The sequence below is a fragment of the Carlito syrichta genome, unplaced genomic scaffold (assembly GCF_000164805.1).
Source record: "Carlito syrichta isolate Samal-C Ts95f unplaced genomic scaffold, Tarsius_syrichta-2.0.1 Scaffold313246, whole genome shotgun sequence".
Taxonomy (NCBI): Eukaryota; Metazoa; Chordata; class Mammalia; order Primates; family Tarsiidae; genus Carlito; species Carlito syrichta.
The window spans coordinates 107,325-132,193 of NW_007257342.1; the positions used below are offsets into that span (position 1 = coordinate 107,325).

The 24,869-nt window shown below is 53.3% G+C and overlaps 2 protein-coding genes across 5 annotated transcripts in view; both read left to right on the forward strand.

Annotated features, from left to right (window-relative positions):
• Positions 1-10,169: 10,169 nt before the first annotated feature.
• On the forward strand, positions 10,170-15,842 carry FAM83C (family with sequence similarity 83 member C). The gene is made up of 4 exons (XM_008070258.1): positions 10,170-10,782; positions 13,219-13,386; positions 13,608-13,732; positions 14,238-15,842. Exons 1-4 carry the CDS (start codon positions 10,285-10,287, stop codon positions 15,676-15,678), a joined length of 2,232 nt encoding a protein of 743 aa, XP_008068449.1. The 5' UTR covers positions 10,170-10,284; the 3' UTR covers positions 15,679-15,842.
• Positions 15,843-18,097: 2,255 nt separating this feature from the next.
• EIF6 (eukaryotic translation initiation factor 6) overlaps positions 18,098-24,869 on the forward strand; it is a 32,626-nt gene continuing 25,854 nt past the window's right edge. Inside the window, exons 1-7 of one of the 4 annotated variants that reach the window (XM_008070260.1) lie at positions 18,098-18,150; positions 18,371-18,482; positions 18,596-18,681; positions 20,416-20,591; positions 21,101-21,277; positions 21,474-21,655; positions 24,211-24,472. In XM_008070260.1, coding sequence (XP_008068451.1) covers positions 18,376-18,482; positions 18,596-18,681; positions 20,416-20,591; positions 21,101-21,277; positions 21,474-21,655; positions 24,211-24,220 — 738 coding nt within the window. In that variant the 5' untranslated portion in view covers positions 18,098-18,150; positions 18,371-18,375 and the 3' untranslated portion in view covers positions 24,221-24,472. The other 3 variants (XR_002482671.1, XR_002482672.1, XM_008070259.2) reach the window with 3 other exon arrangements.

A 24,869-nucleotide genomic window follows, 5' to 3' on the forward strand; every position in this document is an offset into this window, starting at 1 on the left:
TTGAGCCCAGGAGTTCAAGACCAGCCTAGGCAACATAGTGAGATGCTGTCTCTGAAAAAAAAAAGACTTAAAAAATTAGCCAAGCATTGTGGCATGTGCATGTAGTCCTAGGACTCAGGAGGCTGAGGCAGAAGAATTACCTGAACCCAAGAGGTTGAGGCTGCAGTGAGCCATGATTGTGCCACTGCATACAAGCCTAGGTGACAGAGTGAGACCCCAACTCAAAAAATAAAAAGATAAAAAGAAGCCTGAAGCAATATTCTAGCCACCTGGACTTGTGTGTGTACATACACACACTAACAAAAAGTCACAACGAGGGTAAGAAGTCAGAAAAGCCTCAAAGGCAGTCAGGACATAAGGAACGGGCAGGGTTGTGGTAGGTGGGAAGAAAAGCAGGAAGTGGGGAGGTGAAGGCACAGAATGGGAGGCTCTTGAGGCTCCAGTAGACTTGGTGAGGTCGCCACGAAGGGGCAGAAAGGTTGCAGAGATTGAGTGGGGTGTGGTGGGGGTAGCCTGATGATGCACCATCTGACGGCAGTGTGGGCCACTGGTCACTCGGACTCTGGTGGCAGTGGAGATACCCAGCGGCACACAGGACAGGTGGCTCAGTCAGGGAGGGTGTCTCAGCACCTAGGCTGAGGTTCTGCGAGAGGTAGGAACTCAAAGGGATGCTCAAAGCCTGAGACACTTCAGAGAGAAGACGCACCAGAACTTGGTGCTGAACCACCGTGGAGCCTGAAGAAAGGGAGCAGTCACAGAGCTCCCAGGGCAGGAACAGCGTGGTCTGGCAGGAGGTGGAGCAGGAAAGAAGAAACCTCTTTGTGTTGTGTTTTTTTCTTTTTTCACTTTTAGAGATGCTCTCACCCTGTGACTCAGGCTGGAGTACAGTGGTGCCGTCGTATCTCACTGCAGCCTCACATTCCTGGGTTCAAACAATCCTCCTGCCCCAGCCTCTTGAGTAGCTGGGACTACAAGTATGTGTCACCACGCCTGGATTATTTTTACTTCTATTATTTTTGTTTTTGTAGAGATGGGGTCTTGCTATGTTACCTAGGCTGATCTCAAACTCCTGGCCATAAGTGTTCCTCCCACCTTGGCCTTCCAAAGCACTGGGATTGATTACAGGTATGACCCATTGCACCTGGCCTATATTGTTTTGTTTTGTTTTCTCCAAGTAATAAGTACAGTATCCTCTGAGCTAGGTAGGGCAGGGATTACTGCCCCCATCATGCAGTAGGGAAACAGGTACACCAAGAAGAAGCCACTTATTGGTACAAGGTGACCCCACAGTGAAACTAGAGTCTCATGTCTTCTGAGCCCTACTCTGTTGCTTTTGGTGGGTCTTAGTTGCTTCTGGGAGCCAGTTTGGCAGAAGATGGACTTTAGACAATAGAAATGCCCCCAGGAGGGCAGGGGCATGGGGCCAGACTGGACCTCAGGGGCTGATTGGAACTGAGGGGCTAAGGACATTGGCCTTGTCTGGGGCATAGAACTGAATGACACTGGATGAGCTCCCAGAGGGGTGGTGGCCCAGAGACTGGGCTGGGTAGAATGCAGAGTGGAGCCAGGAGAGAGGAGAGCTTCCAGAAGGAGGAGACTAAGTGCAACATGCTGAGAAAAAATGGAAACAAGGTGAGGAGGCAGGAGGAGGTGAAAACCAGGGGCTTGCAGGAGCGCTGATGCTGTGAGGGCTGGCAGGAGTCTAAGGAAATGCAAAGCGCTTGCCTTGAATGTCAGGCTTCTGATTAGATCCCTCTGAACAAGGAAGCCTGGCCTTGAGAACAAAGGACTGGGCGAGGAAAGTGAAAAACAGGTTGGAAGGACAGGTGGAGGGAAAAGGAGCTTCTGAGGCAGGACTGAGGGGAAGGGAGAGCTCTGCCAGCTGGTCCCGGTGCTCGGAACCAAGTTCAGCCTGGGTGGAGCAGGAGGGAAGCGGGGTCGGCAAGGCTGGGCAGATGCTGGGACAGCCTTGGCGTGTTGGGCGTCTTCCCTGGGCAGCAGCCCTCCTGCACTGCTGCCCTGGCGGGCCATTCCAGCCTTCTCTCTGCAGTGTCCACCACACCTTGCCCTCTGTCCACTGGATTTGGCCTCAGAGAGGGCGCCTGGCCCTGACTCTCTCCCCCACTCACCCCTGCCCTGGTTCTAATCAATATCAAAAGTGTTTTGTGCCTTCCACAGGACTTCCCTTGAGAAACATTGGAGAGCCTAGGACCTAGACCCTGATCAGGTCAAGGGCTCCCCTCCCCTCTGTCAAGGAAGAACAAGGAGAAAAGACCCTAGAGATCCTGGCTGGGGAACCTCCAGAAGGGAGTCTCCAGGCACTGACCCATGAAGCCAGTCAGTGATAGACAACTGTTAGCAAGTAGGCCCCCGAAACCTCCAGCCCAGTCATTTCGTGTGACAGGTGGGAGACTAGGCCCTGAGAGGCCTCACTCCAGGTTTCATAGTCAGGAGCCAGAACCCACAAGCCTATGCTGCCCTGCTCTTCCTCTTTTTCTCTCTCCCAGCAACCAGAAACAGCTCTTTCACTTCCCAGGTCACTGTCTGGCAGAAAGCCTACACAGGGTTGCAACCTCGCTGAGGAGCGGGAGGTGAGGTCATGGCTCCTCTGAGGTCCCAGAATGGGCCATGGGCTCTCAACCCCAAGCACTGGGTTTATACCTGGGATTAATCCATGGTTTGTAATTATTTACGAGTCTGTCTTCCCACTAATCTGAGTTCCTTCAGGGCAGAGACAGACTCTTACTCATCTTTGGGGCCCTAGTGCTGACCTAAACTAGGCATTAAATCCATGTTGGGAGGTCGGGCACAGTGGCTCATGTCTGTAATTCCAGCACTTTGGAGAGGCTGAGGTGGGGGGATTGCTTGAGCCCAGGAGTTTGAGACCAGCCTGGGCAACATAGTGAGACCCTATCTCTACAAAAAGATTTAAAAAATTAGCCAGGCATGGTGGCATGTGTCTGTAGTCCCAGTGACGCAGGAGACTGAGGCAGAAGGATTGAGGATGATGGTACAGTGAGCCGTGTTTGTGCCTCTCTACTCCAGCCTGGGTGACAGAGGGAGACTCCAACTCAGGAAAAAAAAAAAAAAAAAGTGTTGGGAGGGTTGGATAGACAGAGAAGGATGAGTTAGGAGAGGTGACAGCATCAACAACGGAAACTTAGGGGTCTATACATAATACCTCTTTCTTCCCCTTCCAAGTTCAAAACAAATTGAGAAATAAGGCAAGACATGAGACAGACAGATGGATATGAAGATGCTGACTTTCCCAGTATCACCCACAAAGCTTTTGCTCCCTAGCCAAATGGATTGCTGATATCGGCCCCAAACTCAGTATTCTGCCCTCCCCAAAAGGGAAGGCCTCTCCCTTGCAGGGCAAGACCGCCTCTGTTTTTATTTTTTTAGAGATAGAGTCTCACTCTGTCACCCAGGCTGGAGTGCAGTGGTGCAATCATAGCTCACTGTAACCTCCAACTTCAAGACTCAAGGTATCCACCTGCTCCAGCCTCCTGAGTAGCTGGGACTACGGGCATATGCCACCACACCTGACTAATTTTTTAATTTTTTTCTAGAGACTGGGTCTCGCTATGTTGCTCATGCTGGTGGTGGGCCTTCTCTATACGTTGACCATGTAGATGAATGGAGAATGTGGCTACCTTTGCATACACAGAACAAGAGAGAGAGAAAAGAAAGGAGGGGAGAGGACTTCCCAAATACCTGAGCCCAGCTTCTTCCCTTGGTGGAAATCAGAAGTCCCTCCTGGCTGGGCTCGGTGACTCAAGCCTATAATCCCAGCACTTTGGGAGGCCGAGGCGAGAGCATTGCCTGAGTCCAGGGTTTGAGACCAGCCTGGGCAACTTGGTGAGACCTTGGCTCTACAATAAATCAAAAAATCTGCTGGATGTGGTGGCACGTGCCTGTAGTTCCAGCTACTTGGAAGGCTGAGGCCCACTGCACTCCAGCCTGAGCGACAGAGTGAGACTCGCGACTCAAAAAAAAAAAAAAGTTCTTCCTCCCTCAGTGAGGATGCAGAAGAGATAGTGGGAAGCATATCTCACCATTAGATAGGATGAGGTGGAGGGGTGGGTAGAAGGGTGAGATGAAGAATGTGGGGAGGGGTGAGACCCCCATCATCACAGCATCTACAGTCTAGATCTAACCCAGCCATCTTTCCGACATAGAATATGAAAATTCTGGAATGTTGCCTAAGTCGAACGCCAGGGTTCCCATTCCCATTCTCTCTGGCCCATGTGCCCAGAGAGTGTGAGCGTTCATCTGCGTGCTTGTGTGTGCGGAGTGCAGTGAGACCTGTGCCGTGGTGAACAGGAGTGGGACAGGATGCCAGATCTCAGAGCTGCAGTGGGAGTGGCCAGCCACACGGTGCTTACTGGCGGGGCTGTGTTGGCCTTGGGTCAACCTTGGCTTAGAAGAGGCCAGATACTGACCAGGAGAGGCTGCTCTGGTCGCCGCTTTGTGAGCCCCTGGCCTTTCACAGCTGGATGAGCTTTGGACTCCAGCGTGCTCTGAGCTACTGTGCCTGCTCAGTCAGGCCCTTGGAAGACTAGCCCACTTATTCCTCACAGTAACCTGTGAAGGAGGTGGTGTGGGTCCTGTTTTACAAACTAAGCCACTGTGACTCAGAGAAGTTGTGGTTGTCCAGGTCACCCATTAAGTGGAAAGCCTGCGTTCCAACCAGCCCTGTGTCCTCAGCCCTTGGGGCATCAGGGTAAGAACCCAGAACAGGGACTCCTGCACTCCCATGAGGTACTTGGTGAGCCCACCCATTTGGGCTGTTTCTGGGAGACTGGTGTTCGGGCCCCTCCTCCCATCAGGGCCACTTCCTAAGTTATCCTAGACTACCACTCTAGGATCTTCCCAGCCTCTGTGCCATCATCATTACTGTAGGAGCCCCGAGCCTTAGCAAGGCCCTTGGGGCTCTTCCTGGTGTTGGTGTCTTTTCCTGCATGCCCTTGGGCATGCCCTTGCCCTCCTCTTCCAGGGGAGCACCCTGCTTGTTACGCTGTACTTCTTGAAATCTTGTCCTTTACTGCCAGCTCAAGGCAGTCTCTAGGACTCCTCTCCACTTGCCCCCTTGTGTCTCCAGCTCTTAGTTTGCTTTCCTTGACTCAGGGGTTTGGGCACAGTCCGGCTCCCCTGCCAGCGCTGGCTGCCCCTCCGCTGGAATGCTGTCTCCCCAACCGAGAGCTGTAAGTAAAAGCGTGTGGCAGTGTTGGCATCAGAGCAGCCTGCGGTAGAAGAACTGTAGCCCAGCTCTGCTCTCACCACCCCCACACGGCGGCCCCTGCCCAGGCGCCACTTGGCTTGTGAGAGACAGCAGACAGGGCTAAGTGGCCCCAGGATGGTTGAGTGATGCCAGGCGGGCGCCTAACACACCTCCCGGACAGGAAAATCGTTTCTTCCTTCTAATCACAGTCATTAAGGGGCCTGGGCCCAACTTGCTGCCGCCAGGGACAGGGCTTGGGTCTGTCTATATGGCTCCCATCATCATAGGCCACCGCCCCAGGGCCAGGAGCCACCTGTCTACCCTGCCTGCACCTGGTCAAGTGCTGTTGATCCACTCAGCCCCCAGTGGAGCCGCATGGGGCGAGAGAGGGGGCAGCCCTCAGGGAGTGGATTGGGCCTGCATGCTGCTTTCATCAGGAAGCCATGACTCTGCTGGAACCTTTTCCCTTCAAGCCTCCCCACCCCGTCCCTCTCAGGTGAGCTCCCTGGACACACCACCAGTGCCACAATTCAATTAGACTCAAGGACGACCCAGTCACGCACGCACACAGACACACATGCCCAGGTCCGTGTACACTGACGTGCCCGCAAGCACTCAAACAAAACAGACGGGACATGCATGTACATGCACAAGTACAGTTATGCATAGGTATGTGTATATATATTTAGTTGAACCGTATGAAACTGCCAATACTCAGTGACTGTTTTACTTACAAAAGTGAGGAACACTTTTTTTTTTTCCCCCGAGTTGGAGTCTCACTCTGTCGCCCAGACCGGAGTGCAGTGGCCGCTCCTGGCCACCGCAGCCTCGACCTGCTGGGCTCCGGCGATCCTTCCACCGCAGCCTTCCAAGTAGCCGGAATTACAGGCATGCGCTACCATGCCCGGCTGATTTTTTGATTTACTGTAGAGATGAGGTCTCGCTGCCCAGGCGGGTCTCGAACCCGCGGGCTCAGGCAATCCACTCACCTCAGCCTCCCAAAGGCGCGGGATTACAGGCTGAGCCACCGAGCCCGGCGAGGAACACTTTTATACTACTTGGGCATGGAAGGAAGTATACAAAAATACAGGGCCAGGTGTGGTGACTCACACCTGTAATCCCACCACATTGGAAGGCCAAGGCAAAGGAAGATCGCTTGAGCCCAGGAGGTCGAGACCAGCCTGGGCAACATAGTGAGACCTCATCTCTACAAAAAAAAAAATAATAATAGCCATAGTGGTGCATGCCTGTAGTCCCAGCTTCGGAGGTTGAGGTGGGAGAATCGCTTGAGCCTAGGAGGTCAAGGCTGCAGTAAGCTATGATTGTGCCACTGCACTCCAGCCTGGGTGACAGAGTGAGACCCTGTCTCAGAAACAAACAAGCTGGGTGCAGTGCACAGTGGCTCGCACTTGTAACGCCAGCACTTTGAGAGGCCAAGGCGAGAAGATTGCTTGAGCCCAAGAGTTTGAGACCAGCCTGGGCTCATCTCTACAAAAATTTTTTAAAAATTAGCTGGGTGTGGTTCGTGAGATTGTAGTCCCAATTTAGGATGCTGAGGCGGAAGGATTGCCTGAGCCCAGGAGGCCAAAGCTGTGGTGAGCCACGATCATGCTTCTGCACTCTGGTCTGGGCAACAGAGTGAGACCTCAACTCAAAAAAAAAAAGCCAAATTTGCACACCCATGTTCAAGTAGCCTTATTTACAATAGTCACAAGGTGGAAGCAACACAGTGTCATCAGTGGGTGAATGGATACGCTAAATGTGCTATATACATACACTGGAATGTTATCCAGCCTAAGAAGGAAGGAGGTTCTGCTACAACATGGATGAACCGTGAGGACATCATGCTAAGTGAAATAAGCCAGTCAAAAGAACGAGTGCTGTGTGACTTCACTTAAATGAGTAGTCAAATTCACAAAGAAAGTTTAATGGTGGTTGCCAGGGACTGAGGGGAGCAGAACGGCAGTTGTTGTTTAGTGGGCACAGGGCTGTGGTTTTACAAGATGAAGAGAGTTCTGGAGGGGATGACTGCCCAACAGTGTGAATGTGCTTATGCCACTGAAGTGCACACTTAAAATGGTTAAAATGGCAAATGTGTGCCAGACTAGGAGGCTCACACCTGTAATCCCAGGACTTTTGGGGGCCAAGGCAGGAGGATCTCTTGAGGCCAGGAGTTCAAGACCAGCTTGAGCAACATCGGAGACTCTGTCTCTACAAAAAATTAAAAAATTTGTCAGGTGTGGTGGCTCACTCTTGTAGTCCCAGCTATGCAGGATCTTGAGGAGGGAGGACTGCAGTGAGGTGTGATTGCATCACTGCACTACAGTCTGGGTAAGCGAGACTGTGTCTGAAAATGAAAAGAGCAAGACTGTGTCTGAAAATGAAAATAAATTAAAAATGAAAGACACAGAGCCAAAAATATGTATCATAAAGTGGACATATACACACTGAGGGATAAACACAATTAACCTGGCAACACGGAAACATGCCTGCCTTGCTCCCGGGAACACTTCTCCCACCCAGATAAGGCCCTGGTTCTCCCCTTCAAATAAACCTGAAGATAAGGCCCTAATAAGGGCCCTACCACCTCTGCTACCCTCACAGCTCATTACCCTCCCACGGTCTGACTTTGTTTACTCAGCCTCCTGCCCCTCGTGCAGCCTCCTCACTGCCAGGTAGGGCCTCCTTAGAGCGCCTGGCACTACCATTTCTAACCCTGCTCCTGGCCCAGCATTTCAGCTCCCAGCCCGTGGTCCACCCATGTTCCCCCCAGGCCCCTCACTTCTAGGCTCTTCAAAGACACAGTTCCAGCCCCATTCATTTGTGGTCCCAGGGCTCAGCTCCACTTAGGGAACCTCTAAATCCCACCCTGCTCCACCCCCAGCCATGCATATGCAAAGCTCTGTGGACACAGAAGAACCTGTGTTTTGGACAAAATCACTGGCCAGATAAACCAAACGCAGTCGGTGCCAAGCGGGGCTGTGAGACGTGGCTTTAGGTCTCCTGTGTTCCCGCTGTCTTCCTGGGATCTCATATCTCGTTGGAAGGTGGTGACAACTTCTACCTGGCCTGCTTTCATGGCCGCAGCTGCCGTCTGCTGGCCCCCTCTCCAGAGCAAAATTAAGTATTTGCCTCCTGACTTTGCAGTGTGTCCGTTTAGCCTCTGAAACCACCCTTCAACCATTTAACATACAGCCCTGGGGGACGGGAGGCAGGCTGGGGTCTGACCCACCAGCCCAAGTGCATCCCTGGAGTTGACAGTGTTAGACTCACAAAGCCATCTGGAACAAAATATCTCAGGGCTGGGCTGCAGCCCACTGCCCCAGGTGCACTGGCACCTGTTAAAAAGGCAAGCTCCAGGTTTTCTGGTGGCAGGGTCTGGGGAAGGAGCGGTAGGATCCATGTCTGGCCACAAAGGTGGCAAGAAACAGCCCCTGAAACAGCTCAAGAAGCAGGCCAAGGAGATGGACGAGGAAGATAAAGCTTTCAAGCAGAAACAAGAAGAGCAGGAGAAGGGGCAACCCCTTCAGGTCCCCTCCCACTGTGGGAGCTTTTCTGTCCTCGCAATAAATCCTGCTTTCTAAAAAAAAAAAAAAAAGAAAGAAAAGGAGCAGAAGAAACTCAAGGAGCTAAAAGCAAAGGCCCCCTGTTCCTTGTTCCTGAGGTGGTGATGACTCTAGATTCTATTCATATTTGAATATCTGTATTCACTGATATAGCTTCTTTTGCCACCTATAACTAGAATGAAGTGTTGTCTTGAAGCCTGTTATACATATAAGAATAAATTTTTAGCCAGGCGCGGTGGTTCACACCTATAATCCCAGCACTTTGGGAGGTGGAGGCGAGAGTACTGCCTGAGCCCACGAGTTTGAGACCAGCCCGGGCAACTTGGCAAGACCTCATCTCCACAATAAATCAGAAAATTAGCCGGGCTTGGTGGCATGTGCCTGTGGTTTCAGATACTTGGAAGGCTGAGGTGGAAGGATCACCTGAGCCCAGCAGGTGGAGGCTGTGGTGGCCATGAGCATGCCAATGTACTCCAGCCCGGGTGACAGTGAGATTCCAACTCTTAAAAAAAATAAAAAAAGAACTTTCGTGGGGGAAGAAAAGGCAAGCTCTGGAGGCCTCCTCAGCCCTACTGGATCATCAGAATCTCAGGGTGGGTGGAGCCTGCAGGATCTGCATTTTAACATTTCCCAGCCATTCTTGGGGGCTAGGTTGAGTCATGCTCCAGATCCTCGAAGGATGAGCTCTGAGCTGGGGTGAAGGTGGGGCAGGGGGCTGTGGGCGCCACAATTATAATGATGGAGAGTGGCAGGGTGATTGTGAGAGCAAGAGAGGTCTGGATGGGGTGTTGTCATCCTTGGTAGTTCTGTCTGACTGTCGTCCAGCTCTTACTTGGGGCCTGTGTGCACACGGGCCAAGCATATTCTCTCATGGCGGGATGATGGGGTTATGGCCAGTCTCTGAGTTGGTATCTGGGTCCATTTGTACAAGTGGGCTTGATCAAAATGTGTAGTCCACCTGTGTCAGCCTGTAGTGTCAGGCGTCAGTGTATCTGTGTGCTCATGTCTTCTCCTGGGTGTCTTGAGTCATTCATCCTGGGTGTCTTGTATCACACCTGGAGTGTGCGTGTGTGTATATGTGCAGGTATGTGTCTCTGAGCAGGCCTGGGCCCCTCTGGATTACAAATCCAACCTCTGTGGGTTCCTGGAAGGTCAGGGTTTGGGGGCTTGCTAGGAACCTAGTGGGGACGGGAAGGATTGCTGGGGAGGGCGGGGAGGGAGGCGGGAGTGTGCACTGAGTGCCTGACACTGCCACTTTCCTGAGCAGGCGAGTCCCAACACAAGCAGGCAGGTGCGGCTGACCCGACAGGTTCCAGAGGCCAGGGGCAATGGGCGGAGCAAGGTTCTGACTTAGGGTGGCAGCATTTTGGGGGACCTACCATACACGGAGCAGGCGGGCAGGAGGCAGGTCTGCCGGTATCTTCTTCCTGCTGCAGCCAACCCAGCGTGCAGGCCATGGAGCCTGCTGGCGGGTGAAGCAGCCAGGTGGCGGGCATGTTCGGAGGCTTGGGATCCCAGGGCATGGCAGGCCCCCTGCGGGGCCGGGTGGAGGAGCTGAAACGGCCATGGTGGCGAGAGAGCTCACCACTGGTGCTGCAGCACAGTGAGGCTGCCCGGCTGGCAGCCGATGCGCTCCTGGAGCGGGGCGAGACTGCCTACCTGCGGGTCCTCTCAGAGGAGCGGGAGCTGCCCTTCCTCAGCGCCCTGGATGTGGACTACATGACTAGCCACGTGCGTAGGGGTCCCGAGCTCAGCGAGGCCCAGGGGCCAGAGGCTTCGGGGCCTGACCGCCTCAGCCTGCTCTCTGAAGTCACCTCGGGCACTTACTTCCCCATGGCTTCCGATGTAGACCCCCCAGACCTGGACCTGGGCTGGCCTGAGGTTCCACAGGCCACGGGCTTTAGCCCCACCCAGGCTGTGGTCCACTTCCAGAGGGACAAAGCCAAGAACATCAAGGACCTGCTGCGTTTCCTCTTCAGCCAGGCCCGCACGGTAAGGGTGTTATGTCTTCATTCACTGCATAGATGTGGAAACTGAGGCCCGGGGAGGGAAACGAGGCCAGCCCAAGGCCACACGGCATCCTAGGGGCGGAACTGAAGCATCTGGCACTGAGATCACACGCTCCTAGAGGGCTGGAGTGTGTTGTTTACAACGGGAACCCCTTGGTGGTCAAGAACATTATGGAAAAGCATGGAACAGGGCATGGGCCCCAGGGATCCTCCCGTCCCCCAGAAAGAAACATGAAGTTGTGCACGTTATGCATCTTTCTTGGGAGGTGGTCCATGGCCTTCATCAGGTTATCAAAAAGTATTAGTGTCCCCAAACTAAGACTCCAGCCTTGGAGAACATGTGAGCCAAGCCACCCCCTTGACTTACAGAGGAAGAAAGAGACCAGAGAGGGACTCGGAACTGGCCCAGGAAGTTCCAGTCAGTTGGTGATATAGAGCTCAGGGCTCAGGAAGAGGTCTTTGACTCAAGCCCTGGGCAGCAGCCATGACCCTGCTTGCTGGCCATGTTGCCAGCTGCATCTCCAGCTGGGCCTGAAGCAGGGGAGAGGGCACTGGTGTGTGGACCCCCTCAGCATGGCCTTGAGGGCTGGGCTTTCAGCTCGGAACCAATGAGGAAAGAGGAGCAGAAGCTGCCAGGCTCAGTGATGGGGAGCAGGGGCTCAGGAGAGAGTCAGGAACATAGGGAGGGGTGGCCAGCATCCAGGAAGGCTGCAGCCTCACATGGGCACAGTACTGCTCCTGAAGCCCTGCCTGACTCGGGACAAGGGCAATGGACGAGATGACTTCCCTGCCTCAGAGATAAGAAGCCAGGACGCTGGAGTCCCACTGGCACCTCCTGAGCCTCCTTGGCAAGCCTGCCTGTGCCCCGGGCAGGGGAGGACCAGGCCTGGCTGGCATCGGGAATGGGTTATTAGTGAGGCTGTTGCTGTTGTGGTCGCTCCTGCCCCTTTGATCTTTCCTGCATGTCATTGTCCCCCAACCCCGGGCCAGGCCTGTGCTGTGAGCCAGAGCGCCCCAGTGCCTCGCCTCCTCACTCCCTCTTAGACCCCGTCCCTCAAGTTATGAGTCAGGTTCCTGCTCTGGGCTGTCACTACTTGGAGTGACTTTGGGAAACACTCCTTTTCCCTGCAGCCCAATGTCCTCATTTGTTCAGAAGGCAACAGGAGAGGAATGTGTGTGGAGCTCCTGGTGTGTGCTGAGCATTTTCACATTAATTCCCCGCAAATCGGAGGTGTAGCCATCACACTTCCAGTTAACAGCTGAGGAAGCTGAGGCACCTGGAGGGAAGCGACCTGCCTGAAGCTATTATCTCCAGGGAGAGGCCGAGTCTAGGTCTCAGCCCCATTTTGTCCAGCTCCAGGGCTGGAGTGCTGTGCTGCCTCTTGGCCCTGCTTGGGAGATTCTCACCACGGATACATGTGCAAGGAGAAGGGCCAGTGAGGGCCTGGAGGTGCCAGGCTTCCGGGGCCTCCGAGGTAGCCCTTTATATGGGATGGGGGTGCAAGTCCCAGCCTAGCCCTCAACTAAGCAGAAAGCCTAGTTCCACTTGGCATGGGAGCAAGTGAGGGAGTCTGTGAGTGTAAGGTGTCACACCAGACGGCTAAAGTTTCACAGGGAAGCCAAGGTAGGGTTGGGAAAGGGCACTGAAGATCCAGTAACTGGTGTGCAGCTCTGACCATTGAGGGGAGCCTCAGACAGTTCATGGATTAGAGCTATCGCTGAACTTAGTGGGGGGAACGCGAGGAACTTGCTTGGGAACTGGGATCTGGGTTCTGCTTCCGCCTCCTGTCCTCTGGGGCCTCAGTGCGGAGTGGGGCCTTAGCCTAGTGCAGCTGATCCACAGACTGTCTTTGAGAATCTGATGACACATAAGCAGCCCACAGAAAGTCCACATGAAATCCTTCAAACAGCTAGAGGGTCAATATAATCAGTCTCCCCGCACCCATGTTAAAAACCTGGACTAGGGCCGGGTGCAGTGGCTAAAGCCTGTAATCCCAGCACTTTGGGAGGCCAAGGTGAAGGGGTTGCCTGAGCCCACGGGTTCGAGAACAGCCTGGGCAACTTGGCGAGACCTCATCTCTACAGTAAATCAAAAAATTAGCCAGACTTGGTAGCGTGCGCCTGTAGTTTTGGCTACTTGGAAGGCTGAGGTGGAAGGATCACCTGAGCCCGGCAGGTCACCATGGGGGTGGTCATGAGTGTGTCACTGCACATCAGTCTGGGCCACAGAGTGAGACGCCAACTCAAAACAACAACAACAAAACCTGGAGTAGGTCATCACTAAAAGTCCTCCCAGTTCAGTTTTCCTGAAGGTTCTAGCCTCTTGATTTTCAGTCCAGGGGATGCTGGACCCTGCCCTGGGCTGGGCTGGATGTGGGCAGCACCCTGGGCAGAGCTGAGCTCTCACTCCTTCCACCAGGTGGTGGCTGTGGTGATGGACATATTCACTGACATGGAGCTTCTGTGTGACCTTATGGAGGCCTCAAGCCGGCGTGGTGTCCCCATCTACCTGCTCCTTGCCCAGGAGTATCTGAGGCACTTCCTGGAGATGTGCTACAAGATGGACCTCAATGGGGGACACTTGCCGGTCAGTGAGGACCCAGGGAGAGTAAGCGGGGTGGGGAGTCAGGGAGAGCAGAAGAGCCAGCTGGACGATCAGTGAGCACTGGCGGCAGGGGGCGGGGGTGGTGGGGGAATGGGAGTGGGAGGAAGGGTTCCCTTAGCTGGTTGGGGTCAGAGACGCTATGGGGAACAGACAGGCTTGAGCCCCACTCTGTCAAGGTCACCTTCCACCCTACCTCCACCCAGAACATGCGTGTACGGAGCACGTGTGGGGACACCTACTGCAGCAAGGCAGGCCGCCGTGTCACCGGGCAGGCTCTGGAGAAGTTTGTCCTCATCGACTGTGAGCAGGTGGTGGCGGGCAGCTACAGGTGAGCCCACGGCGGGGCGGGGAGAGTGTACAGGTGAGCCTGTGGAGGGGGGAAGGGGGCCTGGGGCTGGGCCACTGGCTGGCAGCCTTGACCTTCCCTCCACTCCTCCATTCCGTATCTAGTACTCACTGTGTGCTAGGTGTTTGCAGGACTCGGGGGATGGGTGGGGGCAAGTCAGCCCCGGAGATCGCTTTCATGGAAGGATTGTGTGATGCCCTCAGCAAAGAAAATAACTATTGCACATTGGAAGTGGAGGGACTTCGGGGAACCTCCCCCAGGCCATTTTACAGATGGGGAAGTTGAGACCCTGGGGGGCAGCCATGTGCCAAAGCCCACTAGGCAGGGCTCACAGAAGTACAGACTCGAGTCAGAACTCTGCCCCACTCTGCGAATCTGCATGGTGGTGGAGTTCTGGTCCAGTTTCCAGGCACGCTCCCCTGGTGTGACGGCTGCCGAGACCAGGGGCCTCTGCCTTTGGCCCCCTGACCTTGCCCTCTGCCCCCAGCTTCACCTGGCTTTGCAGTCAGGCCCACACCAGCATGGTGCTGCAACTGAGGGGCCGCATTGTGGAAGACTTTGATCGGGAGTTCCGCTGTCTGTACGCCGAGTCACGGCCTGTGGACGGCTTCTGTGGTGGCGAGGATCCACTGTCTCCCCGACCACCCTGTCCTCCCCCAGTGGCCCTGGCCTTCGGGCCTGGCATCCCAAGCCCCCCACCCTCCTCGCCCTCCAGCACCAGCCTCAGCAGCATCAAGTGCTCACCCCTAATGCGGCGCTCCTCTCACCTCTTTCTACCAGGAGGTGGTGGCTGCACTGTCATGGGTATGGGGTCCCTGTCCCCAGGCCCTGCCCGCCACGAAGCCAGTGGCGAAGCTTCTCTGCATCGTCAGCTGTCAGACCCTAACCATGGTTCCCCTCCTGGGCTCTACAAGGCCAACCTGGGCAAGCTTGGGGCATACCCATGGTCCCGGTCCTCCCCTGCCCTCAACCACAACAGTACCAGCCCCTTAACCTTGACAGTAGGGTCACCTCTGCTTCCCTGCTCCCGGCCCCTCCTCCACTTCCCTCGGGGTGTTCCAGCTCTGCCCCGGCTCCCAGAGAATGGACTCCCAGGAAGCCAGGAGCCTAGCCCCCCACGAGGTCGCCGGGTACCTGGCATAGGTCTGGAGAAGGTGGAGGAGAAGAAGGCATCTCTGAGTCACAGCCATGGTCAGCTGGATCTCCTTATCCCCTTCCCCAGAGCCCGAGAAGCAGGAGACCCTGACTCTGGGGTTACCCCCAACTCAGGCTCCTTTCGGCCTGGTGAGCAGGCCCCAGAAGACAGGAGGGTGTCCCCAGGCCACAGTGACAGCCAGATGGATTTTCTGCCCCAGGCCCAGGGTGCTGGGGGTACCCCTGAGTCAGATTCCCTCAGACCTGGCGATCGGGCCCCAGAGGACAGAATGCTGTCCCTAAACCATAGCCGTGGCCAATTGGACCTCCTGGTACAGTACCCCAAGGCCCGGGGCTTCAGAGTGCCCCCCGAAGCCAACTCCTCAGCCAGGCCTACCAGACAGGGTCCAGATGAGCAGCGACAGACCCTGGGCCATAGCCAGCTGGACCTCATCACAAAATTTGGCCCGTTCCGGGGTGAGGGGCCTGGGCCCAATGGTCTCCCAGGACCAAGCTCTGCTCACATGGCTGAAGTGGGCTCTGGGGACGAGAAGCGGATGACTCTGGGCCACAGCAAGCTGAGCCACATCACCAAGTATCATCAGTTGCCGGGGGCCAGGCAGGGGCCTGAGCCTGGCTTCCTTGGAGGTCCCACCAGCAGCCATCACAATGGTAGCAGCAATAACCTCTTTAGGGATGAGAAACGGCTGACCCTGGGCCACAGCAAACTGGACCTCATCACCAAGTACAACAAGTCCAAGTTCAAGCTGCTTCGAAGTCGCTTTGAGTCCTAGCCCTGCTTCTGGCAAGGACACGTCCCTCCTTCATCCACTAAGACTCTGGACTGCTCAAGTCCCAGACTCTGAGGAAAGAATGTGTCTAGAAGCCCAGGTCAGGCACACTCTCTGGGCGCAAGATTCTACACACACACACACACACACACACACACACACACACTTTCTCTCTCTCTCTCTCTGACATGGGGAAATGGAACCCACAGCTACTGAGCACCTACTGCATGCCACTATGCTGGCACTTCATACAAGTTACTTTTTACCATTCTTCATCTTCACAGCACGCTACAACATGGACCTCCTGTAGGAATATAATTATAGGATCATAGATACTATCCTCCTTTCAAAAAAAAAAAAATAATGCAGACTCCCTGAGAGTCTGAATGACTTACTTGGAGTCAAGTTCAAGTAAATTGCAGAATAAGGGCCCAGACCTGTGTCTTTCTGGTTCTAGATCTTTTTTTTCTACAGACATGACACACAATACCCACAATTCATGTGTCTCCATGTATACAAAGTAAGCACATCAAAGAGATGCCCAGATGTACACACAATACACACAGCACACTGCCAGGGTAAACATCCACAAACTGCACACCCAGAGATACACAAAGGAAGTACACATAAGTCTATGTGATAAGCCACAACACGTACACATAAGTCTATGTGATAAGCCACAACACGCAGAATTTTAGTTGCAGGTACTCAATAAATGTCATTGGCTAAATAAATGGCTACATAAAACACATGCAGTCGGGGCACATTACAGACCCCCTCAGGATCCACAAACCATAAATATGCATTTAACCCAACACATACACACACACACACACACACACACACACACACACACACACACAGACACCAGTATCTTCTTGGATCTAAGCTGTGTTTCCAGTCCGGCACTGGGCATACTGTAGGGCTGACAGATGAGTCAGCTTCAGACCCTGGGGAAAAGGGTGAAATGCATATTATGCTACTGGAGGACAAGCCACAGCTATATCAAGTTAAAGGCTTACCTGTGACAGAGGATGATAGAAAATACAGGACAGAGAATGGTGGAGTGGTCAGGGAAGTTTCTTAGGGGAGGTAGCCTTTGAACCAGGCCTTGAAGGATGGGGAGGTTTTGGACAGATGGAGGAAAGAGAGGCATTCTTGGTAGAGGGTACTGGGTGAAGAGACGCCCAAAAGAGGACAGAGTAAGTGGGTCAGATATGAGCTGTGGAGAATGAAAAGAGCATGTGGATACCTACACACACACACACACACACACACACACACACACACACACTCACTCACTCACTCATCATCATCTTCTTCTTGCTGAGTATCTCTTGAAGTACAGGCTGTGACGGATGGTGGGCCTTTCCACATCATCATCATCATCATCTTGCTGAGTATTTGACAGGTTGTGGACTTTTTCATCAACTCACCACCTGGGACAGTATACATGATACAAATCAATAAAGGCAGACATGGTTATGACCTGGCAGCAGCATGCTATACATATCTTGAGCTGGGGAGTTATGTGATGGCACCTTGGGGGAAGGGGAAGAGCACCATTCAGGCTCATTATGGAGGGCCCCAGAGGACAGTGAATGGCAGAAGAAATGCTTCGGGGAGACCAAGGGGTTCCAAGTCCCCCTGTTCCCACTGTGACATTCTGAGAGACCCTGGGGCTTTTGTAGATTCTACAAAATGTGGGCCAAGTGTTTCCTGTCCAAGCGTGCAGGGCCCTTGGCCGTCACCGTTATCCCTAGGACAGGTGGCTGCGGAGTGACAGAGCCCGCGCGAGAAGCACATCGTGGAAGCCAGTCAACACCCACATCCTGGCCCGCCCTGTACCCCTTTCCCTCTAACCTTTCTCTAAGATCCTCCCTCTCTCCAACACCTTCAGCCTGGTTCCTCTACTTCTCCGCCCGCCTCCTCCTCCAGCTCCTTTGTCCTGGTCTCACTTCTCCCTCCGGAAGCCCTCTCCTCTGGTGGCCTCAGGCACCCCAGTCTTCAGCGCCTAATTTCATTCCTCAGCTCTCCATCTCCCCGGGCTTCAAGGCCAGACTTCAGCCTCTTAAGGCACAGCTGGACTCATCACTTTCCCCAAACCTGCCTTTCTTCCGAGTGCATTTCAGGAAATATCTCCATCATCCACCTATTTTCTGCGAGACATCCCTGGCTCCCCCTCTCCCTCAAACCTCGCGTCCAACCAGTCGCAGATCTAGGTCGATTGTAGCTCCTCAAAAGCTCCTGGATAAATATGAATGAAAGCGAGCAACAGCACGGGGTCGGGGCCAGACAGGACCGCGCGTAGACAGCTTGTAACCATAGAGTCCTTCTGGAGGCTGGCGGTAGAGGGGCCGTGTGCGCGCCCGGGTGCGTCGGCCCCTCCCGGAAGTCTTCTGGGCGGAGGCGGAAACGGAACCTTTTGAGGGAGGCGAAAGGGTTCTCGTCGCGCGTGGAGGTTGCGCATACTTGGTGAGCTGGGGTGAGAGCGGACGGGACGGTCAGCCCCGGGCCTCGAGCCGAGAGGGTGGCGGCCGAGGGGTCCAGGGCCGGAGAACCTGGGGGGCCCGTGGGCGGGACCCGAGGTCTGAGGGGCGAGTGGGGCGGGGTCGCGGCGGGGCCCGAGGGGCCAAGGCTGGGACACCCGGGAGAATATCCGCTGGCCTTGAACTCCCGGCCCTGCGGCCCCCAGGCCTCATGGCTGTCCGAGCGTCTTTCGAGAACAACTGTGAAATCGGCTGCTTTGCCAAGCTCACCAACACCTACTGCCTGGTGGCCATAGGAGGGTCGGAGAACTTCTACAGGTGCGGCGGGAGCCTCGGGGCAGGCGGTGGGGGAGGGCTGCGGCGACTCGCGCTCCCGCAGAGCCGAGGGTACCGGTCCCTCGGCCTGTAACCGCTGAGTCGTGTCCCCACAGTGTGTTCGAGGGCGAGCTTGCCGACACCATCCCCGTGGTGCACGCGTCCATCGCCGGCTGCCGCATCATCGGGCGCATGTGTGTGGGTAAGGCAGGTGGATGATACCACGACTACAGGCACCACTAACCATACCCCAGAGGGGACCCGGGGTGACCTAGAAATTCCCAGCCTTTCATCCTTTGTCTCTGGAGACTGTGGAGTCTCTCTGAGCTAGCAGATCCAGTCTAAGTGGCAGCAGATTAGGGGCAGCCTTAGGCAAAGGCGAGGTGCTTTCATTCTTGTTCTCATTTCGTCTTCACAAAGACACAGGATGTAGGAATCATTGGCCTAAATTTGACTAATGAGGAAGCAGAGGCTCAGAGCCTGAGTGACTCACCCACCAGGTTCCACACCCAGTGTGAAGGATTTGTGTCTCAGCTCTCCCCTGACACTGACTGTGGGCAAGTTACCTCTTAGCATCCATTTCTGCCTCTAGAAAACAGCCAATATTCGGAGCCATCCTGCTCAGTAACGCATAAATCTTAAATTCCCTTGACCACATCTCCACCTTACTTTCCTGCCTCTCAGCACTGTTGACTCTGGCCATTGGTCCTTCTTTAAGCTGGATCTGTCTCCCATCGCTGCCACCTCTTGTTTCTTAATTCTGTTCATTGAGGCAATATAGACATCTGTTTCTTTATTTTTTGATTTTATTATTTTTGGTTAATCTTAAAACTGGTGACACTAAGTATTTTCTTTTTGGAGTCTCACTCTGTCGCCCAGGCTGGAGTGCAGTGGCATGCTCATGGCCACCCCAGCATCGACGTGCTGGGCTCCAGCGATCCTTCTGCCTAAGCCTTCCAAGTAGCCAGAACTACAGGCGTGCGCCACCACACCTGGCTAATTGATTTATTGTAGAGATGAGGTCTCGCCAAGTTGCCTGGACTGGTCTCAGACCATGGGCTCAGGCAATCTACTTGCCTCATCCTCCCAAAGTGCTGCAATTTCAGGCTGAGCCACCAAGCCTAGCCAAGTATTATTCAGTTAACACACCCTAATCTCCAACCATGGCCTTAGGACTTGAAGCAAGTTCTGACATAACAAGGGAGATTTTAGCTGGGCTTTTGGTGTATTTTATGATGAGGGTAACTCAGGGTTTAGAAGTTGTGGCCTTGCAAGGATAGCAGAGGTTTAGCCATAGTTGTCACATGTTAGTAATTTGTTCATCCTTATTGCTTTAGAGGATGTTTTGTGTAAGTATACCACAGCGTATTCATCCATTCTGTTGACAGCATGCATTTGGGTAGTTTTCACTTTGGTCTATTAAGGATAGTGCTGCTATGTTTTTTAGTGAACACGTGTGAACTTCCTAGGAGTGGCATGGCACAGTCACAGGTTATGTGGCTATTCAGTGCAATAGATGATGACACATAATTATTTGAAGTGCTTGACCAATTTGCACTCTGGTAACAGAGTGTGTGACAGTTTCATTTGCTCCATATGTCTTTACCAACACTTGGTATTGATGGTCTTTTAAAAATTTTAGTCATTCTGGTAGGTGTGTAGATAGCTCAATTTTTAAGTAGCAAGATGTACAACTAATGCCAAGGGCCCTTCCTGTTAGTCCTGCTCCCATCAGTTGATGGTGAATGGGCAAGGTTTGTTGGGACGGACTCTGGGCCATCTCTGGCCTGCCCTGGGGGTTGTATGGATCAGTGGGTTGGAGGACTGGGGTCTGAGCTGATTGGGCTGGGTGGTATCCTCAGCCCCCAGGGCTCAGCAGGCATCTTGTGAATTCATGGATCATCTTTGCCCCGCCTTCCAATTTGTGTCTCTCCAGGGAACAGGCATGGTCTCCTCGTGCCCAACAACACCACCGACCAGGAGCTGCAACATATTCGCAACTGCCTCCCAGACTCTGTGCAGATCCGCCGGGTGGAGGAGCGGCTCTCAGCCTTGGGCAACGTCACCACATGCAATGACTATGTGGCCTTGGTCCACCCAGACTTGGATAGGGTAAGGCAGCCCAACTTGGCCCAAGAGTCAAGGGACCATCCTAGTCAGTGGATAGCCACTGCTTTTTCCTTACAGGCAGGGATTAGGGGTGCCGTGTGTGTGTGTGTGTGTGTGTTTAACCTGTGGGCTCTTGAGTTTCGGGTACTCATTGGAATACCTGAAAGGTATAATAGAGGCCTTCCATGGTGTAGTCAGTGTCAGAAAGAAGATGGAGAGAGGATTGGATAGACCCATTCAGTCCCACAGCCTGGGCTAGGATAGGTGTTTGTCAGTTGAACTTTTGACTGAAACAGAGGGAAATGGTAACATGACTCCAGCTGTTCAAAGTATGCATGGACAGTAGGGGCTCTACGGCTGGCCTAGACTACTTTAAGCTGTACTCCCTCCTTTTTCTGGGTGTGGCTTTCATATGAGGTCTGTAACAGAGAAATGAGGGACTCGGGGAACCAGGCCTCTGGGTCTTTGGCCTGTAAGTTCTGGGCCCTGAACACAGTACCTTTGGCTACCAGGAGACAGAAGAAATCCTGGCTGATGTGCTCAAGGTGGAAGTCTTCAGACAGACTGTGGCTGACCAGGTGCTGGTAGGAAGCTACTGTGTCTTCAGCAATCAGGGAGGGCTGGTGCATCCCAAGACTTCAATTGAAGACCAGGATGAGCTGTCCTCTCTTCTTCAGGTCCCCCTTGTGGTAAGCATTCCTGTCCTCTGACGCCTGTCTCCTGCTGAGGCAGATCCCTTTGCCCAGTGTTCGGGAGTCTGGGTCAGTAACCTGCCACAGTTTGGGATTGGGGCTGCATGTCAGGGAACAGGATTTGTGGAGAGTTCTCACTAAGGAAGAGGGAGACTTGGGTGCCATGACCCACACTGAGCCCATCTCTTGGCAGGCGGGCACTGTGAATCGAGGTAGTGAGGTGATTGCTGCTGGGATGGTGGTGAACGACTGGTGTGCCTTCTGTGGCCTGGACACAACCAGCACAGAGCTGTCAGTGGTGGAGAGTGTCTTCAAACTGAATGAAGCCCAGCCTAGCACCATTGCCACCAGCATGCGGGATTCCCTCATTGACAGGTATTTGGGATCTCTCTTCTGCTCAGGGCAGGGGCTCACTTGCCTTTTAATGGTAGGAGAAAGGGTTGCCATCAAGAAGGGGAGCCATATGTGTGTACTGGTAGGTTCTCCTAGAGCGTAGTAGCATAGCTGTCCTCTGCTGAGCGGATACAGCCAACATTTTTTGTTTCAATATTCTATGACCTTTAAAAGCTATTTCTTGAGGACCTGCTAATCCTCATCCTTGAAGACTCAGCTTAGTGTCCCCTCTCTAGGCAGGCCTTCCCTATGGTCTGTCTTATCTGATCAGTGACCACATTGATTTGCAGCTTGTATTTGCCTGTCTGTTAGTCTCCCCAGCCAGCAGCCCAAGGCCCGAGACAGAAAAGAGCTATTTGCTAAGGTGAGGTGGGAAGGCTGCCCTTAAACACTGACAACACCCCGATGCTTAAAGGAACTCTTAGCCTGGCTGGTGGCTGGGTATCACATCAGAATCACTTTCTGGATTTTGGTGGGTTAAAAAACAAAACAAAAAACAGTGGACACTAACCCTGGAGACTCTGAGGTGTGAGACTTTAGAGTCTCTTCTCAGGAAGAGCAGCCGTTGCTGGATAGTCAGCCTCCCTCTTGCTTATCCTTTGCTGGAGGGCTCTTCTCAAGACACACCACACCCAGCCACACAGGAGTCTTTATTAAGACAGAGACCCCAAAGTAGAGCAAGTGCCAAGTAGTAACAGACCTCTGCTCTCTCGGGTAAAAATCTCTCTTCCTCATTTTCCTGACTTTCATTGAACTCTAGGGACAAGGCCCCGTGGGGCATAACCAGGCAACTTAGTCCTATGTTCTGCTTCTGAGGGGCTAACAGTATAGCAGGGGAGAAAAGATTTAGTGACCACATGTAACTTTCAGCTGCCTTCAGAGGAGAAATAAAAAGTGCCTTAATTGACCGGGCTCTGTGGCTCAGCCCATAATCCCACACTTTGGGAGGCTGAGGTGAGTGGATTGCCTGAGCCCGCAGGTTCGAGACCCGCCTGGGCAACTTGGCGAGACCTCATCTCTACAATAAATCAAAAAGTTAGTCGTGCATGTTAGCGCGTGCCTGTAGTTCCAGCTACTTGGAAGGCTGAGGCGGAAGGCTCGCCGGAGCCCAGCAGGTCGAGGCTGCGGTGGCCGGCAGCGGCCACTGCACTCCAGTCTGGGCGACAGAGTGAGACTCCAACTCCAAAAAAAAGAATACAAAAAGTGCCTTAATTGTTCTCAGATGGGTGGCTTGGGAAGTTTTGGTGAGAAGCTTTCTGGGATAAAGGAGGTTTCATAGGGGACAGATCATTTAGACTAGCTTCAGGGAATAAATAGATACTTGTGTCACCTGTAAGCCTGTGGTTTTGAGCTTTAGTGTGTGTTGAATGCTTGTTTAAGTAGATTCCTGGTGTCACCCCTCAGATTTACTCCCTAAGTCTGGAGTGGGGCTTAACAATGTATGGGTTTTTGTTTTTTTCTTTTTAAATAAACTACCCTGATGATTCTGATGGGGGCATTTTGGGAGCCACACTGACAAACTCTGCTGTCAGTACTGGTGAGCAATTAACAGGAAGGTGATACCAATATTTTTGTCATTTGTTTTACTTTGTATGTGCAAGCAGTAGTGTGGTGATGAATAAAATGTACTCCCCCTGCCCTTTTGGAACATCGAATCTTAGAAGGAAGATAGTACTTACACAACTAATTTAATTTTAAAGAACAAGACAAAAAACCTCGTAGCAACATGAGAACAGAACCTAACTTACCAAAAAGAACTACAGCAAATGTTCCATTTAACAGTGAAACGTTAGAAACTGCCATTAAAGGCAGGCAAAATTGCCTATAGTCACCAGCACTGGTCAGCATTGTTTTAGTGGTTCTAGCCTATACCATTAGATAAGATAAATAAATGGTTATTATAAAGGAAGAGATAATATTCACTAGCCTCCTTTGGTTCTTGGACATGTTGAGTTTTGGGTGTCTGTGAGATGTCACAATGAAGGTGTCAGGTAAGCAGTTAGGTACTTAGGATTTATAATCATGCACTTGATTGTCACCTCCAGGAAGAATGTTTTTACTTAATCTCTTTTCCAGCCTAGTATTCGTGACCTTTTGTGTTTAGTTAGCACTAATAGGGTAGTGTTCTGGGGAAGGAGGCCAAAGTTCTAGCCCAGCCCTGGCACTGGGGCATTTGTGGCCTGGGCACAGCCCTTTCCCTTGCTGAGCCCTGTTGTTCCCTCCTCTGTGAGATAGACTTGCCTGCCCTCTGCCACTCTGGGTTATGAGCAGTAACACTGAATAAGTTTTTGAGTGAGTTGACCTGATGGAGTCCCTTTGAGTATGTAAGCACTGAGAGTTCTGGACTGGACTGTGACTCATGGATGCAGTCAAACCTGTAACCAGGATGGGGCCAGGTGGGGCTCTGAGTGTAGCTCCAAGTGTGGCTCCAGGGCTGGGCTGGGACAAAAGTCCAGGGCGGAGGGTGGAGGCAAGCACCTTGAGAGGGAGGTGTCCTCTGTGAAACAGCTACTGACAATGCTCTTTCCTCTCTCTAGCCTCACCTGAATAACCTTGCAAGTAGTTCCATGGGCTCCTGGCTTTGGATTTTGGCTCCTTCTCCATGCCCCACCCATCTGTACCAGATGCTGCAGGGAGGTGGCAGAGAGCTCACTGGGACTAAGTGGTTGGGCACTCGGTGCCCATCTCCTGAATCTGTCAGTTACTGCAAAATCCTGCTGTGTTGTGCAGGCTGCCCTTGGCTTCTGGCTGAGGGTTCTGCTGTCTGTGCCACCCCATTAAACGCAGCTGCCTCTGGCCGTTCGGAATGTGATGTTTGGGGACCTCAGCCTGTGCGCACCTCACCCCCTCCCCTTGTTCCAGTGTCCTGGGAAGGTTGGGTGGGATGGACTCACACCCCCCCCACCATCATCAGAGTGGGAGGCTTCATCCCGTGGCAAGAGGAAGAAACACTCCCCTGTGGTGATGCTCATTTTTCATCCAACTTTTGCCCATTTTCTCTGGCCTGTAAAGCATAAGAATCTGTCCCAACTTTCCCCTGGGCCGGTGGGAAGACTCTGTGAGAGCTTGGAGCACCCAGTTTCGGGGAAGCCTTGCTTTGATCTAAGGTGGACCCAGGTTGCTGGCTCCTTGCCTGGGTGGGCTGGGTGGGCATGGAGCCAGGCAGCAGATTGCCAGCGTCCTTATAGGTTGGGAA